General features: G+C 52.8%; 1 protein-coding gene across 22 annotated transcripts in view; it reads left to right on the top strand.

The window, feature by feature from the left end:
- The window catches only part of MSI2 (musashi RNA binding protein 2), a 392,043-nt gene that overhangs the window by 346,661 nt on the left and 17,954 nt on the right, over positions 1 to 27,428 (top strand). For 7 of the 22 annotated variants that reach the window (XM_025995994.2, XM_025996001.2, XM_025996002.2 and 4 more), the window contains one exon: positions 13,730 to 13,792. The exons of 2 other annotated variants lie outside the window; for them this stretch is intronic. In XM_025995994.2, the coding sequence (XP_025851779.1) occupies positions 13,730 to 13,792 (63 nt within the window). Of the gene's footprint in view, positions 1 to 12,383; positions 12,408 to 13,711; positions 13,793 to 17,297; positions 17,348 to 27,428 lie in introns of all 22 variants that reach the window. 13 more of the 22 variants (XM_025995990.2, XM_025995996.2, XM_025995991.2 and 10 more) reach the window with 5 other exon arrangements.

Raw genomic sequence — 27,428 nt, forward strand, 5'->3', positions numbered from 1 at the left:
TAAGTAGAGGATTAGATCTAATGTGATTAGATTTTCAAAGTGAATCAGAGCGGTGAGGGCCGGTGGAGAAAGCACAGGGTGACCTCTGTTCCCTTCCTCCTGTACCTTCACTTCCTCTCCTCTCCTCTCCCCTCTGCCTCACTCTCTTGGCTCCATTCCTCTCCCTGCCTCAGGCTGGCCAGTGGCCCTGCCGGGGTCCTTCAGCTCTCTTGGGGACCAGCCAGGTTAGTGTCTCATAGCTCAGTGCTCCCACTTCCCTCCTAGGACAGTTGGGGGAGCAGGCAGGCAGTGCACATTCCAGGTGGGGACGCCCTGGGACTCTGGTTCTGGAAGTTCCCGTTTGTGCTTGTACGTCTCTCCAGTGATAGAAAGCAGGTTTCGTCTCGGGTGCTGGTGATGACTGATGGCCACTGGCCTCCTGGAGCACTGGCTTCAGAACAACTTTGAGGCCGAGTCCTAGCTCAGCACTAAGAGGGGCTGTGACTGATTAGCGATGCCTGCACGGTTGCTGGATCTGGGACTCAGGCCCCTTCCTTTTGCCTTCCTTGTTTGTCTAATGATGGTTCTTGGGTGCCAGGGGACTTTCAGTCACTCCAGAAGCTGGCGGGGACAGCTCTGGAGGAGAAGCCTCAGTGGGGGCTGCTGTGGGGTATGCTCTGGTCAGGTCTGGCTGGTCTGAGCAGAGACAGAGGCTTAGTGGCCGGTGGTGTCCTGAAGAACGTGGCTTGAGTGTGGAAAGCAGACTAAAGAGAGCCCAAGTTCCCGGGAGGAGAAGGAGTTTGCTGTAGACCAGATGCCTGGGGAGAGGGCCTTAGCCGTGGAGAGTGAGCTGCTTCCCCAACCAGCTCACGCCCAACCTTATTGGTTGGGTCTGGGTTATGACATCTTGTGAAGTGTTCAGAAATGCCTTTGGCTGCCACCCTACATGCCCGGGATCCTGCCTGGACTGGTCACCTGGACCATTGCGAGGAGCAGTCCCAGAGCCCTTCTGTCCACCCCTTCTTCCTGCCCACCCCACTCGGCAGCAGACGTGATACCAGGGTCGGGCCTCTTTTTCAGAGGGAGAAGAGCAAACCTCCCTCCCCAGCCTCTGCCATCTAGTCAGGGGCGGTGATACCAGGGCTGCCGTGGTGGAACTGTAGAACTAGCGGCCAAGATGACCCCTCATTTGGGCATAAATGTAAACACCAGTACTGTCCCCCCACTGAAGTGTGTCAGGGGCCCTTTCCTCACACCTCTGTCCCGGCAGTGCCCTGGGCCTGGTGGATCCCCAGGCTCTGTCAGCGCAGCCTGGCTCGTTGCTTCCCCTTGGGTTCCAGAAGGGGGCCGCCCGGGGAGCCGACCTCGAAATGCTAAGACGAGGTGGTCGGCTTCCCGGGTGCACTGCCAGAACCTCACCCTGTGGGCCGGGCGCCCGCAGCTCCATGTTTCACTTCTGTAGACAAAACACTCCCTTGAAAGGGGCCCCCAGTGACACGTCAGCCCCCGCACATCTGTCCGCTGCCCACCCTGATCTGCACGGCCCTGGCCCTCATGCTGTCCCCAGGGATTACCCTGCACAGATTGGATCCATGGGCAGATTTTAAATCACGAGCCAGCTCCTTCTCCAGCCAGCGGGCCCTTGGCCCTGTGAGTCCTGGGGTTTGTCCTCTGTGTGAATGTGAAAGGCAGGCTCAGTCAGGAACACAGATGTGCTGCTCTGGAAGACGACTGACAGGTGCCTGACAGGTGACACCCTGTGGCAGGGCCGCGCGGGGTGGGGGTGGGGGTGGGGGCCGCGGGGCGGGGGGTGCGTGGGCCTTACCACCGCACTCTCCCTCCACTTGGAGAACCAGGAGCTGATGCAATTCCCAGATGAAAGCAGAGCACAGGGCCTAATAGGCACTTAATAAATGTTTGCGGAAATGAATTGGAGCGATCTGAATTGACGGGAATTGCGGGTTTCACTTTCGATCAGCTTTCCGTGCCTCTTGAAGCTCCAGTGCGTAAATGAAGGGAAATGTAAGCAAAGGCATGCTCGGCTCCCCATGCAAAAGCCTGGAGCACTGCTCTCCCAGGGCAAAGTTGAGAGACCCAGCGCTTACCCTCACCTTGCTGGAAGGGTAAGGCCCCTTCTGGGCCTCTGTTTCCCCATCTGTCAAATGGGCTCCCTTTCCTCTCAGGTTGTTGACAGGGGCACTGGGATGAGGCATGATACAGTGCTTGGGGGAAGGAGAGGGTCGTGTCTGAGGAGGAGGAGGAGACCCTGCAGGGACAGGAGCAGCACGAGGGAGGCAACTGGCATGTCTTTGTCCCTCCTCCTCCTCCAGGGGGGCTGAGTGCCGCACCCTCTGATCCCATCTATCTACCCCTGCGCTGTCGTCCTTGGTCCGCTCTCCTACCTCCCCGGGTACCTGTACCACCAGGCTCACAGAGTCCCGCTCAGCCTGCCAGCTCCAATGGAATCCCCTTTCTTCAAGCCTTCCGGTTTTAACTTCCATCAGCAAGAACAGGTGAAAGCTTGTCACTTAAAGAACAAAACAACAGAATATTGAGTGTGAGATTACAGGAAGATGGCCACACCAGGCCTGAGGGATGGGGGTTCGTGCCCTCCATGACAGCCAAGGACAAACGAGAAGGCAAAGGTGTGGCCCCCACACCCTCCTCCCCCGTCTGAGAGAGAGCAGAGTCTTACCCAGAGACACTTCCCAGACTACAGGCCAACTTGGATCTCCTGCCCCTGAGAGAGATCCCAGCCACTGGAGTCACTCCCTCTCCTCCTTGTGCCTTCAGTTTTGAGGGCAGGGGCACGAGAATGTTTTCTGTAGTGTCTGGAAAAGGTCATCAGCACCTGCCCCAGGCTGGGTCCTCCCCAGGCACAGGGATGCTGAGCAAGCGAGCGAGGCAGTCAGAGCCTGGAGGACATCCCACTCGTGGCCAGATGTGCTCCTATGCAGTCTGGCTGGTGTGCAGAGTGAGCGGGGGGGGGGGGGGGGGGGGGAGGGAGTCATTGACTTTGCTTGGAAGACTTTCAGGAGGAGATAATACCTGAACTGAGTTTTGAAGTGCAAATAGAAATTTCATCAGGCAGCTGATTAGGGAAGGGTGTTCCGTATCCAGGGACCAGCAGGTTAAAGGCACGAAAGCATTAGATGTCTTACATTCCTGCCTCTGTTCATTGTGACCCACATGAGGGCAGATGCTGTGCCATTGCCTGGGCCAGGACAGCTGGATAACAGACTTTGTCTTGGGGAAGCCAGTGCTGCTTCTTCCCAGCCCCAGGGAATGAATGTGTAGGCCAGAGATGCTGTCCCCACCCTTATCTTAGGAGACTGTTGCCGGTCAAGGCCTTTGTAGAGACCGCTGAGCCAGCCTAGCACATCTTGGATGCTAGCTGCCAGGGCTGGCTTCTTTTCAGGAGAGCCTTGCCCAAAAGCACTCAGTCGTCGAGGGAGAGGAGAGCACAGCCTGCTGATGCCCCATGGAGGCCCTACTGCCCTGCTCTGAGCCTGAGCAGGTGTTTAGCTGGCCCCAGGGCACCCCTGGCGTTTCATGGGGAGAGTCTAGGGCCAGTGCCATAGCCGTCTTAGTGGTCCATGTTTAGAATCTTTCCAGACTTTCTTCATCTGGTCTCTGGTACCAGCCTTGAACAAGCTAGGATTCACGTAAGGCTAGGAGCAGGAAAAGGCGCCTTGTTCCCCCCACCCCTTTGCACCCACCTACTCACCATCCTCCACCTGTCCATCCTTTACACATCCAGCACATACTTATTAAGCACCTGCCATGTCATGGACCCTGCCCTCAGTGCTGGGGACACGGTGCTGAACCAGAGAGACACGCTGTTGCCTTGATAGGGCATGTGTTAGGGGCAGAGAAGAAAGCAGAATTCCACTGAGATGGAAGGACCCAAGGAAGCTCCTCTCGCCAGGGCCTTCCTAGGGGAACTGTGAGGAGCTGCACAAGCCTGAGGGCGAGAGGGCAGCCAGTTCAGCCGATGACACGAACACCAGAGCTCCGAGATCCACGACCACACCTGTGGTCACGATGTCACAGGGCCATGCAAGCCCCTGGCTTCCCGCTGTCACATTACCCCGCCAAAGTTAGCGCTTGAACTTCGGATAAAACCTACCCTTATCACTCACAAGCAAATTATAAATGTTATCTATGAAAGCCCTTTGGATGTGAAATGTCATGTAAATTAATAGGATTTTAGAATAGGAAGGCTCCAGAGGGAGTTCTCAGCTCCACTACTGTTATTACCTTGGGCAATAATAATAAAAATAGAAATAAAAGTTATTATTCCACTTACTGATGGCTTGCCGCGTGCCAGATAACTGTGCTGAGCACCCAGTGCCCTCATCTCATCGGATGTTACAGCAGCCCTGCTGGGAGGTGCCATTAACCACATTTACAGGGGAGCAGAGGGAGCCCGGGACAGAAGTTTTGTCACTTGTTCTGGGTCACATCTCGTGCATGTGGGAGATGGCATTCTACCCTCTGGCTTTAAGCACTCTGTATGGTTTCCTTCAACCTCTCTGGCCCTGGAGTCCTTCATCTGTTAAATGAGACTAGTGACGTCTTCCCTGTAGGGCTGCGGTGCCAGTTCATTGAGATGACCTGGGCCCCTCTAGGAAGGGCCCGGCTAGAAGGGACTTTCTGGGTTCTTGGCTGTGGATAGTGCCACCCTGGCAGCTGCTGTTATTCTTACTGGTGTGATGATTGTTTTCTTAACCATCTAGGCCAGGTTCTTTTATTGTACAGATGAGGAAACAGGTGTAGAGAAGGTTCTACCCTTTGCCCTTTCACCTCGGGCTGGCGTGCAGTGGATGCCTCCGCACCATTACAAATGTCAAATATGGTCTGTGCCAGTTGGTAAATAACAGCCGCCCTGGGCCCCCAGAGTGTTTTGTTGACCACCCCGGGCTCTCTCCCAAGACTCTCTGACCATCCCACAGTCCACCAATCAGTGATGCCCAATGCAGCCATGGTCTCTGCCAGTCAACCTCAGAAACATCCTACCTATCTCAGGCCACGAAAAGAGGGAGGAGGATCTATGTTTTATGTCAGGGAGGGGGCAGGCAGAGGGAGTTGAGATCACAGATGTTAGTTTACTCACTGAGCTAGTGATGGGACAAAAGGGGGTACCTGGGGTCTTTCAGCAAAAAGTCTCGGGTGCTCAAGGCTTGAGTGTTTCTGGTCCTGGTCCATGGAAGTGGGTGCTGTTTGGAATCATGCTGTGGCAGAGACATTGAAAAGGCCCATTTAGAATGAAGCATGGTGAGGAGGCCCAAAGAGACTTTAGGCCATTTATATTTAAATGGACCAGCAAAAAGACCCTGTGGGGAGGAAGCAGAATTCTGACTCAGGATCTGAAATTTCAGGAACCAGGAGAAGTGTAAAAAGCCATTTAGGGGCAGCCCAGGTGGCCCAGCGGTTTAGTGCCTACCTTAGGCCCAAGTCATGATCCTGGAGACCCGGGATTGAGTCCCGCATCAGGCTCCCTGCATGGAGCCTGCTTCTCCCTCTGCCTGTGTCTCTGCCTCTCTCTCTCTTTCTCTCTCTCTCTCTTTCATGAATAAATAAATAAAATCTTAATTTAAAAAAAAAAAGCCATCTAAACAGTGAGCTCTAGAAGGACCAATAGTTAGACCAGTGGTCTGTCCTGACACCCATTGGTGGTAGGTGGGTGAGCATCTCACAAGCAGAGATTGCAGTGTTTATGAGGATTGGGGAGAGGGAGGACTCATGAAAGGAGAAACTCTCAGAATACTTGCTGACATAACCCTAGAAACTAGTCTGGAATCCCTTCACTTGAAGGCGTGGTCTTGGTCACAGAGAGACAGGCAGATAGATGTTTGCTCTGTGGTCCTGGGTAACCCAGGACAAACTGCTGGCAGGGAGCAGCGAGGGCTGATTTGGGAATGAGCTCCCTGTGACCATTCTCCCTCTTGAGGTCTTGCTGGAGAAAGAGTTCTTGATGTTGAACAGAGTGTCCTTGAAGGGCCAGGAACCAGAGCCAGAGCACTTGTCACATGCCAGCCTTTCCTGATGCTGGCCCTTGGACCAGCACTCCTGATCGCTACCCTCCTCTGCAAGCAGTTTGGTGTGGCCACACCCAGGTCTTGAGTTCGGCTATGAGAAGACCCTAAGGCAGACACAAGGGCCTGGTTACAAACTAGATGGGTCCGTGGTAGATCCCTCTCTTCTCCTGGCAGAGTGAGCCATAGCTCCCCTTTATCCAAGGCCCTGCTTATCATTGGCCAATTTCCTCTCCTTCCCAGTGAGCTGTTTGCATGCAGCATGGTCCCACAGGTAGAGAGAGCCCCCTTTCTCATCACAGACTAGCAGCTACAGGCTCCGTGAGGGCAGAAAACATGTTAGTTTCATCCACTGCTATGAACAGTGCCTGGCATGTAATAGGTGCTCAGTAAATACTTATAGAGAGGATAAGGGCCTGAGAAAGGGTCTGGAGATGGAGAAGGCCCTGACATAGCTCCCTGCAGAGTTCCTAGGTCTGAGAAGCACCTGCAGGCCCCAGTTCTCTGCAGTCTGGGGGAGTAGGAAGGCCCAGGGAGAAGGGTGCTGGGCCAAAGCCCAGGTGGAGCTCTCAGCTTCCTTTCTCCCAGAAGAGCCCCAGGACCCAAGCAAGCAGAGCCCAGAGTGTGTTCTCAGTTCTCCTGCAGCCCTCACCTCTGTGTTCTGAGCTGGAAGCCAGCCCTGGGTGGAGACCAAGGCCCATTCCCAAGCTTCATTATCAGTCACCAGGAAGATCAGAAGCCACAAGGGTCTGCGTGGGGGTGGGAGGCAGACCTGGCCCCACTGCCGGTGCTCGGGGGCATGGTGATGGCAGGCACTCTGTTTTGCTCCCTGAGCACCTCTGATTTGGAAGGAATCTGCAGGCAAGCACACAGCTTTCGCTTCTGGCCGGGCACCTCGGGTCTGTGCTTGCCTCTCCTGGCAGTTTTCTTGTCGTGTCCGAAGGATGCTCCCTGACTTCGGTTTTCATGCTTCCACAAACCCTTTCATCCAAACAGAGGCTCTCTGACAACCAGACTGTAAAACCACTCAAAGGTTTGACGTGCAGATTATCTTCCCTTTATCCCACATTGAAACATCTACAGAGAAAATTAAGCTAAACAGCAATTGTATTAAAAGTTGCTTGGGACAATTTTTGTGCCATCCTTTTGCTGTGGATGCCAACACCCTTGGGGCCCCTGGCCCCAGAGCCTCTCACTTCCTTTAGGCAACTGGCCTTTAGGATCCAGAACCAGGCCCCAGCTGCAAGGCCTTTCCCTGCTTGTGCACTTCCCATTGGCCGCTCTGCCTTCTACCCCAGCACTTCCACTCTTTCCAGCACCTCTGCCCCAGTAGGAGCCCCAGCGCTCTCCTGAGGAAGGGGAAGGCAGGGGGAGGAGGCTCTATGACAATGCTCTTATTGGTATCCTTAGGGAATGTCAGTCTTGGTCCTAAAAAGGTGTGTGGAAACCAGATTCCTATTTTGAATGACAGGAACTCAGGCTTTGTTTTTTTCTCCCCTCCTCTGTGCCCCTCTGTGCTGGACACATACCAGCTTTCTTCAAAGCAAAGTTTTACAGTTCAATCATGTTCATGTGTCCCTTGGGTTATCAATTGTCCCACCTCTTGAGGCCCTCACTTCTGATCTGTATAGATCAGTAGGTCCACCTATTTCAAAAATGCATCATCCACCCTTTATCCACCCTCACCCCCTTGCAGCGCTGCTCTGTCTCTCTGCACAAAGCTGTGTATTTCCTTTCAAAGAATGAGCCCCGAGCCCCATCACACCAGGCAGGCCTGCCCAGCAGGTGGGCAGGGCCCTGGGCCAGTCAGATGACAGATGGTAGCGTTTTCTAAACTCTTTTAGGATGTGTTTCCTACATTCTGGGTGACACTTTCCTCTTTGGGTTGCTTCTTTTTGAGTGTTTGGATTCAGTAAAGCAACGTTGGGTTTAGCCAAGAATGTTGGAACCATCTAAAGAAACTGCTAGTGGGGGAGATGCAGGATGAGCTAGGGAAGGGGGTGGAGAGGGCTTTGAGCAAACACAACAGAGGAAAAATTGCTTTCATAATGGACCATTCCAGATGAGAATGCACATTACAAGAAAGTGTTTTAAAAGATTCCCCTCAAAGTCACAGCCTGTTGGAGCCATAAGGAAACTCAGAATTCTCTCATCGCCTCTTTCTGCAAGAGGCACAGAGGCCCCACTGACTCATCCAAGGTCGCAGAAATAGGTAGTGACTGTGCCAGAACCATATCCCTGGCAGCCCACTCCCAGGCTGGCACCTTTTCATGCCAGGCAGGGAAGAGGATGCAAAGAAAGAGCTGCCTGACCTGACACCCCCACACCCTACAGGACAGGGCCCCCTTTCCGTGTTTACTAAAAGGCAAGGCTTCCTCTAAGTCAGGGATTCTCTGCCTCCACCAGGTGCATGAGAAGCATCTGGAAGGCCTTTACTAAAGATGTGGGCCCCACCTGATTCTTAGTGTATTATTAACACCTCCCCCCCCCCCCCGCCCCCTGCCTCCCCCCCCCCCCCACTCAGGCTAGACACCCACTGCTCTGAATGGACGCCCTGCAGGGGATCTCATGAGATATGGTCCCAAGAATTAGATTCACTGCCATGTCATCAGGAGGGCCTTTTTTTCCACAAGGGAGCAGAGCTGTGGACTGTGTACATGTGCACTATGATTTAACTTTTTAAAATTTTTGAAGGCCTTTAAACCAAAAGTTCTTGCCCTTGGCTGTAGACTGGGATCACCCGGGAAGCCTGCCATCCAGGCTCCACCCCAAATCAGCTAAATCTGAATCTCTGGGAGTAGGACCCAGGCTTCCGTGTCTGTTGAGGCCTGCTGGGTGGTCCAGTGAGCAACAGGGTGCGGGCCAGCACGGGAGACAGAACAAGGTGCTCCTGGTGGCTGTCGCCCAGCCCCTTCTGCTGGTTAATTACGCTCCTGTGGGCATTTGATTTGTCAGCCCTGGGGTTGGAGGACCACATGAGGAGAGGCAGCTACATGTGCCGGTGGTACTGCCATTCAGCTGTAGTTCACCCAGGGCAGTGACTCACAGCTCTGGCTCTCACGCACCTCTTCGGGGCATCCTGATGCTCCACGAGGATCTTCTTTGAGGCAGCCTCTGCACTAGGCCTTAAGTGGGACATGTGCCTCAGTCCCTGCCCTAGAAGAATTTGTCACCTAGCAAGAGAAATAAGATGTGCACATAAAAATAACTGCTTAGGTGAGGCAGAAATAAGTAAGTGCCACAGAAGCAGTAAAAAAGTAGGTGTGGTGTCATATAGTTCTCAAAAAAAAAAAAAAAAAAAACATCAGAAGTGCCATTGACTTCTAATTTGCCATCAAGTTTCTCACAGCTCTGAGAAGTCCAGAAAAACGTCTCATTCACTGTCAGTGGAACGGTGACAGCTTTTACTTAGAAGAGTTACTAACCCCGGAGGTGTGTCCGTGCCAACCCCAGAGGCACCACTTTCTGGTGACAGAGACTTAGATTTGTCATCCTTTTACATCTGGAAGGCAGGATCATGCAGGGTCAGAGGTGAGGGAACTTGAGAGGCCATCTGACCTCACCTCCTTGCAGTAGACACGAGTTGGTTACTCAGGGCCCAGAGAAATGAGGCACTGTGCCCAAGTTACACAGCAAGACTAGGGTAGCAGGGGTCAGAGGCTGGGCTTTGACACCAAGCACAGTGATCCTTCTTTTACCCCATCCGAGGGGCAGAGGAGCTTCAGACTAGCAAGACTGGGTCTTTGGGTTTGACTGCCATTAAATAAGGCATGGCACCTGCCCATGCCTGGAGTTCTACCATCCACAGTATTCTTTTTTTTTTTTTTAAAGATTTTATTTATTCATGAGAGACACAGAGAGAGAGAAGCAGAGACATAGGCAGAGGGAGAAGCAGGCTCCCTGTAGGGAGCCTGATATGGGACTGAGTCCAGGACACAGGAATCACAACCTAAGCCAAAGGCAGACGCTCAACCACAAAGCACCAAGGTGCCCCTGTCAGCACTACTCTTTTGTTTGCAAGCACCCTCTTTTGAATGCAGGTTTCTCTAACTGGAGGAGCAGACCACATTCCTAACACCTAAGTTCCCACGTGGGCAACCTCAGCCCCCAGGCCCTGAGATTTTATCAGCAAAACATTTTTTCTTTTCTGCCTGATTTACTACTAAGAAACAGGAAGTATTAGAGTAGGAGGGTCATGCCAGCCCACTTGGTCCAGACATTGTTGTCCGAGCTAAACGGTATGCATCCTCTAATCTTGAGCCAGGGAAATTCAGCTCCACTAAAATGACGTTATGAAGCCAGGACAACATGAAGGATTACAGGCCACCGTTATGGGTAAAGAATCCCAGCCTGCTTCTGACTTTCTGACCATGTGGGCCATTGTGGGGAAAGTGGAGCCGCCCTCCACGCGGGGGAGTCCTGTCTTAAAGGAGGGCTGATGGCTGGATAGGCTTCATCAAAATGACACCTAATATTCATGTAAGCTTACTCCCTGGCCAGTATTCGTCTGAGCATTTTGTGTATATTAATCCTGCACTAATATCATCATCTCCTTTACAGATGGAGACATCAAGGCACAGAAAGGTTAAGCAACTTGCCCAAAGTCACACAGCTAGTAAATGGCTGAGCCAGGATTTGAACCCAAGATTTATGTTCACCTGTCTCACAAGAAGCCTGGTTCATGCATTGGCCAGGCAGGCTGTATTCAGGAGGGCCTTAAATCCACACATTCCTGGTAGCAGAGAGGAGATGCTCATCTATTCTGGGCAGTGAGTGGGGTGCTGGGGCAGCCATGAACCAGAGGCTCTGCCCCCAGCGAGGAGCCTGAGCCCTGTCAGACCTTCTGCCTAATTCCCCAAGGTCTTCCCCTGAGTACCCCCAGCTGGGGCATCTCGCTCTTTGGCAGCCCAGACCCCCTTTCCCTTCAAAAATAAAATGAGATGTTTCCCAGACAGCTAGGCCATCATAGGTGACCCCTGGCTCCTCAGCCTGGGGAGAAATGCTGAAAACAGGACCACAAGGCAAGGCTGGAAGGTTTCTCCTCTCTGCACCCTCAGCTTTTTCAGGTCTAGCCCAGGAGGGCTCCTTTCCACCAGGGTCCCTGTACTGGGGCCTCCTGGTCCTTGGGTGCCTCCTGCCGTTCTAGAGACAGGCTCTTCTCCATCAGGATAGCTTTAGGTCAGGGTCATGATGTGTCTTTGGCCTCTGACAGTCCTGGCTGGGGCAACCTCACCCCAACACACACACACACACACACACACACACACGCGCGCGCACGCACACACATATGCACGTACCTTTCCTGGATCTGTGTTTGCCCATGCCCCACAAGCCCAGCCACCTAGGACAGCCCGTGGGGCCCCCTGGTAATGGCATCAGGTTTATCCACCAGGTCATCTGAAGAATATATTTGGGGTGATCAGTGCAGCTGAATGGCCTAGCAGGACAGGAGGGGGTTGGCAGGGAGCTGCGGAAGTAGTCCGGGACAGAGTCCTGCAGAGCTGGGCTGGGTCCTGGGGCTGTGGCCCTGGCATCTCAAATGCAGTCACTATGAGGGCTATGGGTGCCTCTCTCCAGTATTGGGGGGAGACTGAGCTCTCCTCGGCCCTCTTCTCACGCCTGTCAGTCTGCTTAGCGCTGCTTGATGGTTGAGATGAAATTCCAGCCCTTAGCGGTGTCTGATGCTCAGTCTCCAGCAGAAACCTTTATCTGAGATTAAGGATAATGGATTTCCTTTCTTGGATAAGTTTTTTTTCTTCCTCTTTCTCTCAGACCTTTTTTTTTTTTTTTGTCAAAAATGCACTGTACTCCAGAAAATAGGCCTTTTGTTAAATGTCCTTTTATTGACTAAACTCGCCCCCCCTCCCACCCAGCTTTTCTCCCCCTCCCCCCCACCACACTTTTTCATGCTTCCAGGGCAACCTTCTGTTTCAAGTACCGATGAGGAGTGCAAAAAGAATAACTTGACCTTCTCCTTCGGGGTCGCCTGAGCCCTGCTTGAGTGCTCCTGCAGCAGGGCAGCGGGGTGGGGGGGCGGGGGGGGGGCTGTGTGCTAGAGGTTGGGATAAGGAGAAATAACTGGACTTCTTCCTTATTTTCCTTCAGCACTTTTCTGCCACCACCCACATCTCCAGAACTCTAGATCCTGCTTGGAAGAGATGGGGAAAGGACTTGGTGGGAAAGGACTTGGTGGGGGGAGTGCCTCCATTGGTTTCCAGCAGCAGGGGTCCGTAGGGGGGTGAGGGTGGGAGCAGCCTCCAGGCAGGTGTGTGTGGCCTTCATGGGAGCCCTGAGACCCATTCCAGCAGCCAGGGGTGACCTTGTACCCTCATTTCACCTGGATCTTTCTTTTTCCCCTTTCAACAGCCCTATTACCATATTTAAATGCAAGTATGTCTTTTTTTTTTTCATTGACATTTTAAGTAGCTTAGCTTGACCTTTTTAGAGTAGCTTGTTGTCTTTTGAACTTCTTTTCCTCCCCAGTAGATCCATGTAGCTAGGACAATAGTCTTAGAGTTTAGTGGGCTTCTAGTTGGCTGTGTTTGGGGGTGGCTCTGTTTCTCTCCTCTCCCTCCTGCTCCCTGCTCTCCACGGTGCACGCGCTGCCCACTCTGTCCTGTAGCGGTTCTGTATTTGGAAGGACCCATGGCTAAAGCTGAGCAGCGGGCCAGCTATTTGTTGTTTGCTGCTGGCTTCTGACGCATCATTGAAAACCACAGTCTTTGGAAATGGGTCTTGAAATCAGACCCCCAACAGTTGAAATCAGGCCTCGAAAAGTCTGCCTGGATGGCAGACGGTGTGCGTTCTACGTGCGCGTGCGTGTATCTGTGTGCATCCCCGTGCGTGGCTGTGTGCGCATCATGCCAGTGGCCCAGAGAAGCCCACGGGAGGGGACCTGCCCACCTCTCCCTTCCCCTGGGTGTTCTGCAGCCACACTGGTCACTTTGTCCCTTCTGGCCTTCAGTCCCATTTCTGGGACAGCCTTGCTGCCTGGGGGGTAAATAGGCAAACACTTGATGGGGATCCTTAGGAGACCCTTCACTGCCGACCTGCGACCTGATCAGGATGTGGAGCTCAGACGGGAAAGCCAGATCGAAATCCCCATAATGTGCCCCAGGAGGTTGAAACTGAGAGACAGAGCCACAGGGCTCACCCCACATGGGTCCCTGCGGCCGCCCACTCCCTCCCCACAGCTGCCTCCCACAGGTGTACGCAGGCAGTCAGCCAGGCCTCCCAGCACACCTTGCCCTCCGGCCTGGGACTGGGACCCTGCTAGAGTCCACAGCTAAGCCAAGCAGACCAGCAGAGCCTCAGGAGAGCAGCTGGAGGTCAGCCACCTCCTGGTGCATGTGCCTGTGCTACCCAGAGGCTCAGGGCCACCTGCTCCAGGGACCCCTGGGCCATGCTGGCCCTGCCCTAGAACACACTCTGGGGGTCTGCCCCCCCCCCCGCCGCCAGTCATTACAGGGACAACGGGGACCCTGCCCTGCTCCCAAGAGAAGAGCCTCCTAATCCTCTTACATTATTTCTGTGTGCCTTCCAGAAGCCTGAGAGCCACTGTTCTGTGTCCCTCCCAAAAGCTGCCCCGAGGAGATCCCTTGTCATCCCCATCCTCTGAAGGGGGTCGAGCACGGCCTGTGAGCCCAGGCTGTGCAAGGGGGGGGGGCCCTTCCAGGGTCTGACCCTCACTCCAGCTCCTCTCTCCCCGCCAGGCTTCCCAGCAGCGGCTTACGGACCAGTGGCGGCAGCGGCGGTGGCAGCGGCAAGAGGATCAGGTAGGGAGGTGTACGGGACAGGCGCTCCCAGGCATGCCCCAGTGTGCAGGGGAAGGTAAAGGCCCTGTTGGATCTGTGTGGCTGCGTCTGTCCACTATTGTCACAGCCCAGAGGGTGGGAACAGGGGGGCGCAGGCGAGGCCCTGCCACCCGGGGCAGCTCCCAGCAGGGGTCAGTCACAGGACTGCAAACCAAAGGTAGACTACTATTCTCTCCTTGAAAAAAAGACCAGTGAACTTGTTTTTGTCTTTGGATGACCCCTTCACCAGACAGCTGGCTGCAGGACACCTGTGGTCATTTCCCCTTCGGCTTTCACTGCTTCACAAGGCTTCGTTCCCAAGAGTGAAGCACCAGGTTGTAAGAGGGAGGCTCAGAGCCCCTGGCCCGCTGCTGCCTCCCACCCCCCCACCCCCACCGCACCTGGCAGGTGGCCAAACCCCAGTCTCTGAAGGCCAAGGCCAGATAATAGGGCCAGTCCCAAGCTCAGGGAAATGGAGTGATTTCCTGAAGCCCCTGTCACATCCCAGACTCCTCAGAGCAGAGACCAGAGAGCTCCTGGACCTAACCCTAACCCTAACCCTGCCAAGGGAACCGGAGTTTTCCCTCCCACAAAATTGCCCTGGTCCTTTGGTCTCCAAACCCAACCTTTTAGGAGGTCTGGAGCCCCTCAGGTGAGCACTGTGGGGCTGGGCTCATTTTCCCAGCAGCACTATGGGGCCAGGTTGGAGCTGGGGTATGTCCAGGATACCAGGCCCCAGAACAACCTTATGCCCCTCTCCCCCAGATGTTCCCCGCCTTCCTGAGCAAGTGGGGCTTCTGCTGTGTGCTGGGCTCCCAGTGAGGCCTCCTGGCCTCCATGCCCCAGCTGCCAAGAGGTCCTGGCTCCTCCTAGACTAGTCATGGCTTGCAGCTTCCCCCCCCCACTCCCCCCCCCCCCCCCCCCCCCCGCAGACAGGGCAGTGGAGCACCCAGGGAAGCAGTTTGACAGGGCTCTAAGGAGGGCAGGGGGAGGGAGGTGCTGGGGGGTACCAGGAAATGGGGCATTAAAAGCCCAGAGGGCAAATGCCAAAAACCCAAACCCTCAGTGATAAGAGACTGGCACAGTGAGGCCCTTTAGAATCATCAGTAAAACTCCGTTCCATGCAAACTGGCACTGCCTCGAGCTACAAAGGATCCACTCCCTGGAATCACCCACTGGGGATTTGTTTGGAGGGGCCAGGAATTCTCTGGGGGCTGCCGAGGGCCAGGTAGCCAAAGAGCTGGGCACCGAGCTCAGCCTCCCGCTGCCCCCACCTGCCCTCCCCCACCTGGTGCCCCTGCCCTGGGGGCGGGGCACGCTGCTGCCTGGTTGTTTCCCTGCTCTGTTTGGTTTTTTAACTTGAGTGCTTTTTGGTATCGTTACAAAACGAGCCTCTGTCCTACCTGTGCCTGGTGGGGGGGGACGACAAAAAGAAAACTCGAGATTTTTGAGTGTTGTTGGTTGTTTTCTCCGTTCAGTTTCTTTCTTATTATAACTTGGATTATGAAACTAAACTTTAACCCGAAATTAACCCTGCCTCTCTCCCCACCCCCGTTCTCCTTGACTTCATGGCAAGTTTAAAGGGCAGCATGGGGTTCTTTGAGAGTCTGAGAGCGGTCTCCCCATGGTCTGTGCACCCCCCCCCCCGCCACCCCTACCTTCTCACGGACCCCCAGAACCAGGCAGGAGTCCCACCCACCCCCCCCCCTAACTCCTAACCCCAAACTCCAGAGCCATCTCCAACCACACTTTTTTTTCCAGGATCAGTGGTGTTTTATTTGTAGCCATTTCCATCGGGAGCCAAGTCTCCCAGGGGCCATTCGAGGTCAGCCATGCTCATCGCTGCACTGTTAGTGAATTCTATTCAGGAGTGTGCTCCCAGACCACCTGCCCCACACCAGCCTAGGTTAGTGTAAGGAGTAAATCCTCAACTCCGAGGTGCCTGGCCCCAGGGGTGCAGGCTCTGCTGGGAAGCTGCAGGGTACCCCCCAGTGCTGCCTGGGGGTCAGGGACTGGGGGTGAGCCCCAGGGCAACGACTAGCTTGTGCCTGCCAAATTCAGAACACCATCTGGGCCGGAAGACACCTGCCTCCGTGTAGCCAGAGTAGCTCAGCCTCTCACCCCCATGCCCCCCTTTGGACCTGGAGCAGGGTTACAAGCTTGGGGAATGAAGATCTCTGCCTTTATTTTAGTGCATTTTGGCCTGTAAGGACTGTCCCCCTCCCTCCCTCTAGAAAATAACCTGGACTCCAAGCCTGGCCAGATGGCCAATTATTTACCTGTTGTAGTAGCCCCTTGGTGGCATTTTGGCAAATATGTGAGAGGAGCTGCACAGACTCATTTGGGTTTGTGCATTAGCCTAGGCCAGCAGGTGATCACTGGTTTAGCCTTCCCCTGCTCCTGCAACCCTGCCCTCCCCATGCCAGCTCCTTCCCAGGGGACAAGGATGCTCCTTTAGCCCCCAGGCAAGAGCCTCAGCTATTGGAGGGCATCACAAGTCCACGCACCTTGTCTAATAGGAAGGAGTCTGTGGGAGTAGTGACCTTGAGCTTGGTACTCTGCCGAACCTGGCAGGGGACTCAAAACAGTAGGAAACGTGGCCTCCACTCCCCAGGGGCTGGCTGTCAGGCTTGGCCTAGAAATCAGGCATCCTATGGAAGGCCCTATTTTGCCTTTCGTTTTTGTCCAGTTCCACAGCTTTGGGGGTTTTTTCCTTCCATATTATGACGTACTGGGGGAGCTTCCTAAGGTGGAAGCACCTGCTGAGGGCTGTGGAGGGGAAGGGGGGAAGCAGCTTGGATTTTGCTCAGGTTGGCAACTGGTAATCTGTCAGGGCTATGGTGTCAGGGTAGGAGGTCCAGGGGGGCCTTGAGCTCTGCACCCACCTCAGCCACCTCCTCGGGGCAGCCTGCCCGCCTTTTCCTAATTCACGCAGGACTTGAGGTGAGCAGGGCTCAGGTGACCCCCGCCAGGGGAGGCCCCTGCCGACTCCTAGATAACTTCACTATCAGTGGTCACTTTTCTTTTACCTTCACCCAGTAGTCTGAAATGTCATCTTTTCTTGTGCTCAGTCGAGAGTTTGTTTGTTTATTTTGATCGTATTCATTCAGTTCTGATGGCCTCATCATGTCCCACCCAAACCTAAATCCAGTTTGGTCAGCCACTCCCCCCACCACACACACTCAGGTGAGGGAAAAGTGGTTCGGATTTGCAGGCTATTTTATTTCTGGGTGGCAACACGGGGTGGGTCTGTGTATCAATCGAAGAGCTTCTGAGCCCCCCGCCCACCCCCTGGCCCATCTCCGGCCCCAGCCAGGACCCCTTACTGTACTTTATACTTGCCAGCTTTATTCCAGTCTAGTAACATGAGCTCCTGACGGTGGTGGTGAGTGCGAGAGTCATGTTTCTGTTGTCTTTTCTCTTGCTTGGTTGGGGCTGCGGTGAGAGAGTGTCTCTGAGGCATACTTTCCCGCCTCTCTTACACTAGGATCTGCACACCTCCTCTCAAACACTCTTCTGAGCACGCTCAGCGGGAAGGTTTGTCCACACCTATTAATCCTCTCTCGGTGTCCAGCTTCCTGTTAGTACCAGCTGGTTTGCATGTTTTTGCTTGTTCAGATGAAACAGTTCAAGAAACAAACTCATATCCAACTCTCGAGAAATGTCTTTTTTTGTACACTTTCGTTTTCGATTTTTTTTTTTATTAGTTACAACTCCAAAACACCTGTTGTCCAGTAAAACATTTCACACCTCCCCTGCCTGTTCTTAGAGTGTATGTCTCTGTGGGACTGAACTAAATGCATGCACTGTAGTAGATGTCCTGGTAGCCGTAGCTCTAGAACATGCATTGTTGAGTTGATATTACAGGGCCTCCAATAGCCCGGGACAGCACAGCTGTCTGAAGGATAGCGTGGGGGACCAGGAAGAGAGGGGGCTCCATATTTTCAATGTTGCCAAGGGGCTTGGATCCATGTTCTCGCCATCAGCCACCACCACCTCCCCTCACACTCCCTGCTCCCCCAGTCCAGCACTGGGTCACCACCCTCAGCTCTAGCCTTCCGAACTGAGATCTCTGCTGATAGTGTCCAACTGTAGCAAGAGAGAACAGAAACAGGATCAGAAGGAGTCCAAAAGCTCTCCCTTTGTTCTTGTCTTGTGGTTCTTGAACAGAGCACAGTCTTTGCTTCTTTGTTAAGGCCCACCGGCCAGGCTCCTCCAAGCCCTCTACGCCTTGGGTACTTGGCCAGCTCACATCCAGCCTGTCAAGGGAACAGGTCCATGTAGCAGTCCTGTCTACATGATCTAGTCCCCAGGGTGGAGAGAAAATGAGACATGGTGGGGAAAAGGATTCAGATCTTCAGATCCTCAGCCCGCACACAGGGAATGCATTGGGTCCTAGCAAAGGTTGGCATCTGTTCTTCCGGTTGGTGAAGATCAAGGAGAAGCCTTTACGTGTGCTCTCCAAGGAACAGGTGGGGGTGGGATGGGGGCAAGGGGTGTCAGAGTGGTGACATTGCTAGTGCGGAGATTATTGGCACAGCTCCGAGGGGAGGGGATAAGAGGGAAGGGGAACCTATGATGTTCAGAGAGGCCACGCTTTCCCTCCATCTTCCCAGGAAGATTTCCCAGTCCCACAGCTTCTGCCGTCAGCTCAGGGGCATGGGCAGTCAGTGTCTCTGGATACACTATCTCCCCTACATTTGTGGTGACAAGCCATAAGGGAGTGCCAGGGGTCTCAGAGAGCTTTTGTAACTAGCCTTTACAAGTTGATGGGATGCGAAGTAGTTGCCACTTGGGACCTGCTCTTTAAGTCAGGCTGGCTGATGGCTCTGACCTAACACTGCAGGAGGGCACCGTGGGATCCAAACCTTCGGGGGATAAGTTATTAATTATGGGAGACTGAAGCCCGGGAGGTCACAGAGTCCACGACGTTCCCAGAAGAGTGTGAGATGACAGAAGGGAATGGTAGCTCCTTGGGGAGTGGTGCATGGCACCGTGAGCATGAACAGGGATTGCAAGTGAGCAGGCCAGTCAGCCACCAGACAGGAGGAGGGCCCCGAGGCCCAGGAAGGGAAATGTCGGAAGAGCCATCCCGCAGGGGGGTTGGCGGGAGGCAGAGGGAAATGGCCGGAAGCGGCAGGCTTTGGCGGGGTGCTAGAGTTGCAGACTGATGCAGGCCACTGAGCAGGAAGGAGGGTGGACAGCAGGCAGAGCCAGCGAAAATCCCCCTTATTGGCCTAAATCCCAGGCCTGGCTCTGCTAGGGAAATGGCTTGGCTACCCTGTGACTGGATATCCCTAATAGTTTTGGTTCCAATGGGTAAAATGAACAAAAGTAATTCAAGTCAGGAGGTAGAACAAATAGGTTGACCTTGATTGAACCATAAAGGAGAGGAGATGTGAGTGCTCATGAAGCAGGCGTGCCCATCCCGGGGATTGTCCATGTGCCCCTGACACCCTTCACCTTCTATGTGTTAGGGGCCGGGGGTGTGAACAGTAGCGTTCCCCATACACTCCTAGCTGCTGGAGGGATCTGGGAATTATTTTCATCCTTTGTGGCATAAGTTTTAGGGTTCCCAGGTGTTGCTTTCAACAAGCCTGCATTGAAGGTTGCTTTGTGCCAGGCTCCAAGGAATATAAAGGCAGACAACATTTCTTGCCTTCAGTGGTCTGAGAATCCAGATTCCTGCTAAATCCCTATTTCCCGTGATGCATTGTTTCTCACACTGTCAGCTTCATTTTAAAAAGGAAAATGGATCAATGTGCTGCCTTCATTTCTGAAGATGGCTTTTCTGCACCTCTGTCAGCAGGATCCGACGTCCAGGAAGGGGGTTGCTGCAGGGCAATCATCTCTTCTTTCCCACCCAGCCTCCCTTGCAGGCATCCTTTGGGTGCTATGATGCCAAGACAGCCCATATGGGGGTAGGGTAGGGTCATGGGTACACCCTCTCGCTGGGAAAGTGCCACATCTGTGGCCGTGGCACGGAGCCAGTGCAGCAGCCCAGAGGGAGCACAGATCAGTGACCCGTTATGACCAGCTGCTGCAACCAGCCAGACTTACCTCTCAGTCCACTGCCTTGTGTCCTGGGGATGGGCACCTCATTTCTCAGTTTGTCATTAAAATCTTCATTTCTGGGAGAGCCAGGTCTTTCACCATCAAGAATCCCACACTGGATTTCAGTAATCCCAGTGAATTTATAATAAGGTGAAGCTGCACGCTGCTGACCTCTGCTTCATTCACTTTCCAAGGGCTTTTGGACCAACCCTGTTGAGGATAAAATACATCAGCTGTGATCAATAATTTTGTAATAGAAACACCGTGCAGTTGATAAATCAACTCTAGTGCAATTAGTGACTAGCCTTGAAGCCTAGACCTCAGTATAAGTTAATCCTAAAGTGAATGGAGTAGGGAGGGGGGAGGATATTAAGGGTCTTTTAAATCAGTGGAATTATTTTCAGAGGGTGACACATCCCTGTTTAACACCCTCTCCCCGCGGCCCCCCTGCCCCCAAGTAACTGGTTGGCCCTCTCTCTCATGCTGGCTCAGGAGCCCAGGCCCTGCTATCTGGAACAAGGGTAGAAAGTGTGGTGGTGCCCTTAGAAGCTGCATGTAGAGCACAATAGAGATGGGCAGAGGGACTCCCTCCTTGCACCCTGGGCTGGGTGGGGCCACTGCAGGATGTGGGGAGCCCCAGAAGCTGGTGAACCCACATGTTGGTGAGAGTCATCAAAGGAGCACAGGCCTGGGTGTATCGTGGCTCCTTGCATTTCTGCGGGGGTTAGATTGCCGTGTCTGTGACCATAGCTAGCCCGTGAGACGGACAAGAAAGCAGAAGGTTTTGTTCCAGTTTTGCATGTTTATTTTTAAGAGAAAGCTGATCTGCAGAATGGTTGCATGACTTACCCAAAGTCATACAACTGGTTACCTGGGGTGCAAAGCTATGGTCAAGGGGTAAAGAACCCCGACCTTGAACCCAGGTCTTCTCACCTGCTTCAGTAACCCTGCAGAGAAACTGTGTGTGTTCATGAAGAATTTACCTGCCAGCCAGATGCCCCGCATGCGGTGGGGTATGCTGAGAGAATCCAGTAGCCTCGGTGCTGGATTGGCAGAGAACTCAGGTCCCTATACCTCACAGGCTCTTCTGTCAAGTGTAGATTGCAGAACTGGGCTCAGGGCTCATCTGCCACAGAATTTACTTCACCAGATATTTATTAAGTGTACAACAACAGTAGTTATTATTACGTGTGGTGCTTTGGGTTTGGGCTATATCAAAAAACCCAACTTGGCATGGTTAAATTTATATGGGATTTATTGGCCAGCATCCTGGAAGCTCCGTAGAAGAGTAGGCTTCATGTCTAGACTGCTCAGGTCTCTTTTTTTTGCAGTTCCCTTAGCTTTGTCCTTCTTTTTGCTTCCATGCTATCTTTATGTTGGCTTTCCTACAGTGGCAAAATGGTTGCAGTGGTTTCCTGCTTCCCACCAGCCTGTCTTGAAGAAGAAAGGGTCAGATGGTCCTGAATTCTAGTAGAAGTCCAGAGCTTTGTGCTGCTGGGCTAAGGCCTGGTTTGTGAGAACCAGTCACTAAGGGTGGGATCCAACCCCCTCTGAGCTGAATAAAAGGAGAAGAATGGATTTCCAAAGGACAGTCTGGGTGCAGATAAAGAGATGGAAGGATAAATGCTGCTGGGTGGGAAAGCATGAATCCCTGCCCTCAAGTGTCTCCCAGCCTAGCATGGAGGCTGATGGGTACTTACAGTATGATGCCATAAATCTGCCAGTAACAGAAAGGGCGCAGAGGAGGAAGTGATTGGCTTTGTCTGGGAAGGTTTCACAGGGGAGTAGTGAGTGTTTCTACTTTTAAAGGACAAGTAGGAGTTCCCTAAGAGCCAGAGGGAACAGCATGTGCAAAACCACCAGAACCCAAAACAGTAGAGTGAATCTGAAGCCCTACAAATGGCTTACTCTGGCTAGAGAATAAAGTGCAGTGGGGGTGGGAGGGGCCATGGGGGGGCAGCCACAGATAAAGCTGGAGGACTGGCAGAGCCAGAGCAGAGGGCTTTTGGTGCCCTGTGAAAGAGCCTGGATTCACGCAGACAACTGGGAACTTCAGAGAAGCCTGACCCCAGGAAGTGACATCAGATTTGTATGTTGGACAGCAGGGTAGACTAGAGAGGAGAGTGCAGGAGGACAGGTGACATCATGTAAACACTCCATAAATATTCATCTGTCACTACCCAGTAAGGGATGCTTTAGGCCTTTGGCTTTTATCCATTAGCTGATTAACTCTGGGCTCAGCATCATGCTGGAGTCTGGGGTGGGATGCAGAATTTCAGGGCATGGTCCTTTACCTTCAACAAGTTCCCAGTCTTTTGGGGAGGACGCAGCATGCACTGGATAAAAGAGCTGGTCTTCAGTAAAACTACGTTCCTGCCTGGTCAGAGAGCACTCAGCAGGCAGGGAAGCTCAGACAGGAAGCAAGACTCACGTGGGCCCCACAGGATTTCAAGCAGGAGATGAGAGAACACTTCAGGTGAGAGAATTTGGATAAAAGGTTGGCAGTGGGATGACAGCCAGTGCTGAGGGGACAGTGGGAGGCTGTCTAATGGGCAGTGGGGGTATAGGCTTGATGAGGTCAAGACAGACTAGATTCTGAGAGACCTTGAAAACCAGATCACTACGGTCATACTGGTGGGAGAGAGAGGTTCATATGCTCTATGGCAGTGGAGCTTGGTAAGGACGGAACCAGCTCAGGAAGTTCAAGTTGGCAGCGGCCCCACAGAACACAGCTTGACCCTTCCCTAATCCCTGGGGTGGAGGATTCTAGTCCCTAGAACAAAGAAAGGGGAGCAAGGCTGCCAAAGGAGGGCCTTCCCTTGCAATCCTCCACCTTTTTCTGTGACTCTCCTTTGCTTCTGCCAACAAGTTATTACTCATTCCCTACTTGAGGCTGTTGATTCCCTCCATTAAAATTGGCTCCAGGTGTGCTAGGAAGCCACACCTGATTAACCCTACCTGGGTGCCCCTCCTCAACACAACACTGTGTCCTTGGTGTCCTTCCCTATTGGTGAGGTCTTCTGGATGAGAGGCGGCGTTCTGACTCTATGGAACATGTTTTGCATGTATTTCAGAGTGGTGCCTGCCTTCTCCAACAATATAAACCATCAGTACTCCAGGAGGTGAAGTCGACCTCATTCTTAGTGTAGATGACTAATTATTATGCAATTGGAGAAAGCAGAAAGTAAAGGGGCCCTTTGTTCCTGGATGCTTATTAATATTAATAAAAAAGGTCTCCCCTTGCCAGCTTGGAATCCTGCAGAACAGGAGGTAGGCAAATAATGCTTTTGAACAGCTGTGATTGGCTGTTGGAATTAGACCTGTCAGGATGAGAGAGACGCGATGAAATCTACTGTGTGGCATGGATAGAAAGGTTCCAGCCAGCACCTCAACATTCACACCTACCTATGAGTTCCCGTAAGGGAAGGATATCTTGCAAGTGGTTGGATAGGATGCTAGAGACACCTCCCACCCAATTTTAATACATGATGATAATAGTCATATTCATAAAACTCCATTATGAGTGAGCCAAGTCCTGCCTTACCCCCATCTAATTCTCATAATCCTATAAAGAGGGCACTATCTTGTTCCCATTTTTTAAATCTTGAAACCGTGGCTTGAGTAGCTTGTCAGAGGTAGTAGAGACAAAATTGGAACTTGGGTCTGTCTTGTCACATCTGTGCTCCCAGCCATGTCAGCGGATGCTCCATCATACCAGCCCCTCCGATTCCTGAGCAGAGGTCGGCATTCTTAACACCGACTCAGGGGCAAACCACCGCTGCCCATCAACTTAATTCTGCCCTTGTATCCTTGGGGGAAGAGAGAACCTAAAACCATCTACAAGAGGCCTCAGGAAGCATTATATATGCACATTTTGCACCTGCTTCTGCGTCGCAGACTTGAGGTCATGGTTCTGTCTGGCTTCGGCTGACATTTCTGATCTGGCTTCCAGCCCCTGAATCCTTTTCCGACCACAGGCAGACAAAGGAGGCCCAGAGCAGGCGTGGTCGGGTAAGGGGGAGCCAGCCTGAAGGTAGTTATTATTATGTGAAAGGAGCCTTTAGCTGAAACACGACTGAAGGAAGTTAGCCACTGCCCAGAAGAAGCGAGGCGATGGAGCCAGGGAGGGCCTCTTGGGGCAAGACAGACCTTCTCCCGCTCTCCTTAGGGATGAGTCAACGTCCCTTCGGTGAGCAGTGAGGACTGAATCTGGAAGGTCGCTGGGAAGCCCAGCCCAGCCGTGGGGCTGCGAGGGGATTGGCCGCCCCGTTGCTGGGGCTTTGCTTTGGGCCAATGGCCGTGAAGGGGCGGGGCCGAAGGCGGGAGCCCGGGATCCTCGGCCAATCAGCTTGCAGGGAGGTTGGGCACCCGCTACTATGGCAACAGTGAGCAGGGGCTCATTTGTTTTGTAGATGAGTAATTACTACGCAATTAGAGAAAGCTAAAAATAAAGAGGCCCTTTGTTCCTGGTTACTTATTAATATTAATAAAACGGTCTGTCCAGGTCTGTGGTGAGCAATCCGTGCAGACCTGTGCGCCTGTGGTAGAGCACTGTGGGAGGCGAAGGCTCTCTTTCTGGAAGTTATTTCTGACTGTAACCTGCAGAAGGTTGACTTTCCCGGCCTCCAGAGTGAAGAGAGACTGAGCCTTACAGACACACAGGGGACCCAGGCTGCCCGGGAGTCGGGTGGGGCAGGCAGTGTTAACCCAGCCTCCAGAAAAGACCAGAAAACCTAGACTGCTGTTGGATGATCCAGTTTTGCTGTGTATCCTTGGCCACCTTATTTGACTTTTCTGGGTCTAGACTGTTCCACTCCAGGCACATCAGACCTTCCACAGAGGCAGCCCCTGAGATTTCAATGTCTCCCTGACCACCTGGTTCCAAGAAAAGCCAGTCAGGCTTGGATATGACTTGCTGGAGGGCTACACTGGGTTCGGGGACTGGCCCCACAGCTGTATTGCTCTGGCCTTGGGATAGAAACAGCTCAGCCCTTATATCCCTTCACCATCCTAGGGGACCAGGTTGCCTTGTGGAATAATCAGATAAGAACAATAAACACTTTTTTTTTTTTTTTAAGAGGATAAGAACATGAAAGAGTAGGGAATCAGAAGGCTTGGTTCTGGTCTAGCTCTGCCATCCAACAGGCTGGGTGATTTTTGGGCAAAGGGCTTCAGACTAGAGGGTGCTTGCAGACCTTTCAACTCTGTAGCTCTAGATAGCTGCTGTGTCCACAGCTCTCAATCTCTTGGGGGGGGGGGGGGGGCATGGTAGTGATAGTGCTTTTAAAATTAAGAAGAATGACCGGAGAGAAGGCCAGGGGCTTCTAAGTGATGAGAATGCATTTGAAAACAATCAGTCCTACATTGTTTTCATACATAGAGGGAGTGAGAGGGACAGAAGTATTCCAGAATTGTGAGTATCACAGAAAGAGCCTGTAGTCAGATTTCCATCCTTGGGTATGGTTGATTAAATGTTTAAGGTTTGGCCCTCTGGATGGTATTTGTTAATAAAGGTAGACTTGTTAACAGTTACTATCAATAAGCAAATTTGAGACCAGGGCCAACACGGTGGTTCTTGAACCTTGCTACTTGTTAGAATCATCTGGAGAGTTTTTGAAATTCCTGGTATCCAGGCCACCCTGCAGACCCATCAAATCAGAATCGACCAGGGTCAGCCCCAGGCCTCAGTAGTAGTTAAAACTTGGACTCAAGTACCACCTGCTTCTTGTCAGATTCACACCATCTCTGTGACTTTGTCACCAGCATCCATATCTCAAGTGAATAAATAGAACCAAGCCAGGTAGGTTGCCCCCACCTCATCTCATGACCAGGAGAGCTGGTCTGGATCCTCAGCCTGCAGCCTGGGAGCCCAGGGCTGTCCTGCCTGCCCAGGAGGGCCATCCCTCTAGGGCAGCCTGAAGGGGTCTTTGTCCTCACAGATGGGATTCGAGGACAGGGCTGTCCTAGCTGAGATTAAGAGCATGTACATATAGAACCAACGGCCTTAAGCAGCCATAAACATGGAAGCAGCCGCCCTCCTTGACTGTCTGATGAATGGGGGCCTTTTGGTAAGGTCGGAGTTTGTTTGTTATTAAAGACCTAATTAGAAACATGAGAGGGAGCTGAATGGCTCCGTGCTTGGCTAATTAGTGACATGTATGCACCCGCTTTGAACTTCAAGGACACAGAGCTATTAGTGCTTACATCAAAAATGGATTAAACTCCTGTGCCTTTATAATCATTAAAGACAGGCTGCTTGAGTGGAAAGCCTTTTGTAGAGGTCCTCAAGGGGCTGCCCCTTGGGCATCCTCCCCACCCTACCCCCAGGTAGTAGAGCCTGGGGCAGTGAGTTTCCATTCCGAGTGACCAGGCAGTAAGTACTGATGGTCCCAACCGGACTGACCCCAGCAGAATGCAGTGGTCTTTGGGACTGAAACCAGGCCTCTGGTCACACGTTCCAGACGCGTCCCTATAAGGGCTCAGGTGTGGGAGGGCTCCCTTTCTGTCTGGCAGTGTCCCCTCCTCCCCACCCTGAGCATAGCAATCCTGCCCACCTGCCTTGTGCCCAGCCTTATTCTGGGATGTGGCCCAGAGGAGGGTGGTCTAGTCCTTCGGGAGAGACGTGGTCCCCTATCTCATAGGGCAGGTATGACCCAACCCCACGGAGCCCCCAGTCTGGACAGGGCGACAGAGCCCTCACCCTCAGGAGCCAGCAGTCCAACGGGGAAGGTTTGATGTCTGTCCTTGCAACATGTCTGAGGCAAAGATCCAAATAAACACAAGATGTCTTGTCAGACTAGGAGGCAGGGAAAGACAGCCGAGCAGCAGGATTCTGTTTGACTAGGAGCTGGGAGTTGCCCTGACATCCAAGTTCAAGTTGGGCTCAGTCTGGTCAGAGACACTTCCGAGACAGGTTCCCGCACCACTGTAGTCCTCAGTTCCCTCGCCTGTCACCCAGGGCAATTGGACCCATCCTACAGGTTGTCAGGAGCATGAAAAAAGATGGGGTTAAACACCCACCAGTGTACCTGGCACACAGTAGGTGCTCAGTACATAGCAATTCCCTTTCCAGCGTGGCACCCATAGAAGCCACAGCTTCTGGAACTGTGTGCCTCTTGCCTCTGGACCTGACTTTGCTCGTAGTAGCTCCACCTTCCCTAACTGGGACAGGGTGTTAGCAAATTCTTATTTATTTATTTATTTATTTATTTATTTATTTATTTATTTATTTATTTATTTATTTATTTATTCATGAAAGACAGAGAGAGAGGCAGAGACATAGGCAGAGGGAGAAGCCAGTTCCATGCAGGGAGCCTGATGTGGGACTCGATCCCGGGACTCTGGGATCACATCCTGGGCCAAAGGCAGGCGCTCAACTGCTGAGCCACCCGGGCGTCCCAGTGTTACCAAATTCTGACAAAGCTTTTCATCGTGACTGAGAGTACTACGAGTATACGTAGGTCCAGCCTTGGACTCCATGGTGCTTTCTTGTCATAGTACATGGCACAGGAAACATGCGCTGAGCCTGCAGAGTGGAATCACTCACAAGATAGAAGCTAGGATC

Source organism: Vulpes vulpes, chromosome 2 (assembly GCF_048418805.1).
Source record: "Vulpes vulpes isolate BD-2025 chromosome 2, VulVul3, whole genome shotgun sequence".
Classification (NCBI taxonomy): Eukaryota; Metazoa; Chordata; class Mammalia; order Carnivora; family Canidae; genus Vulpes; species Vulpes vulpes.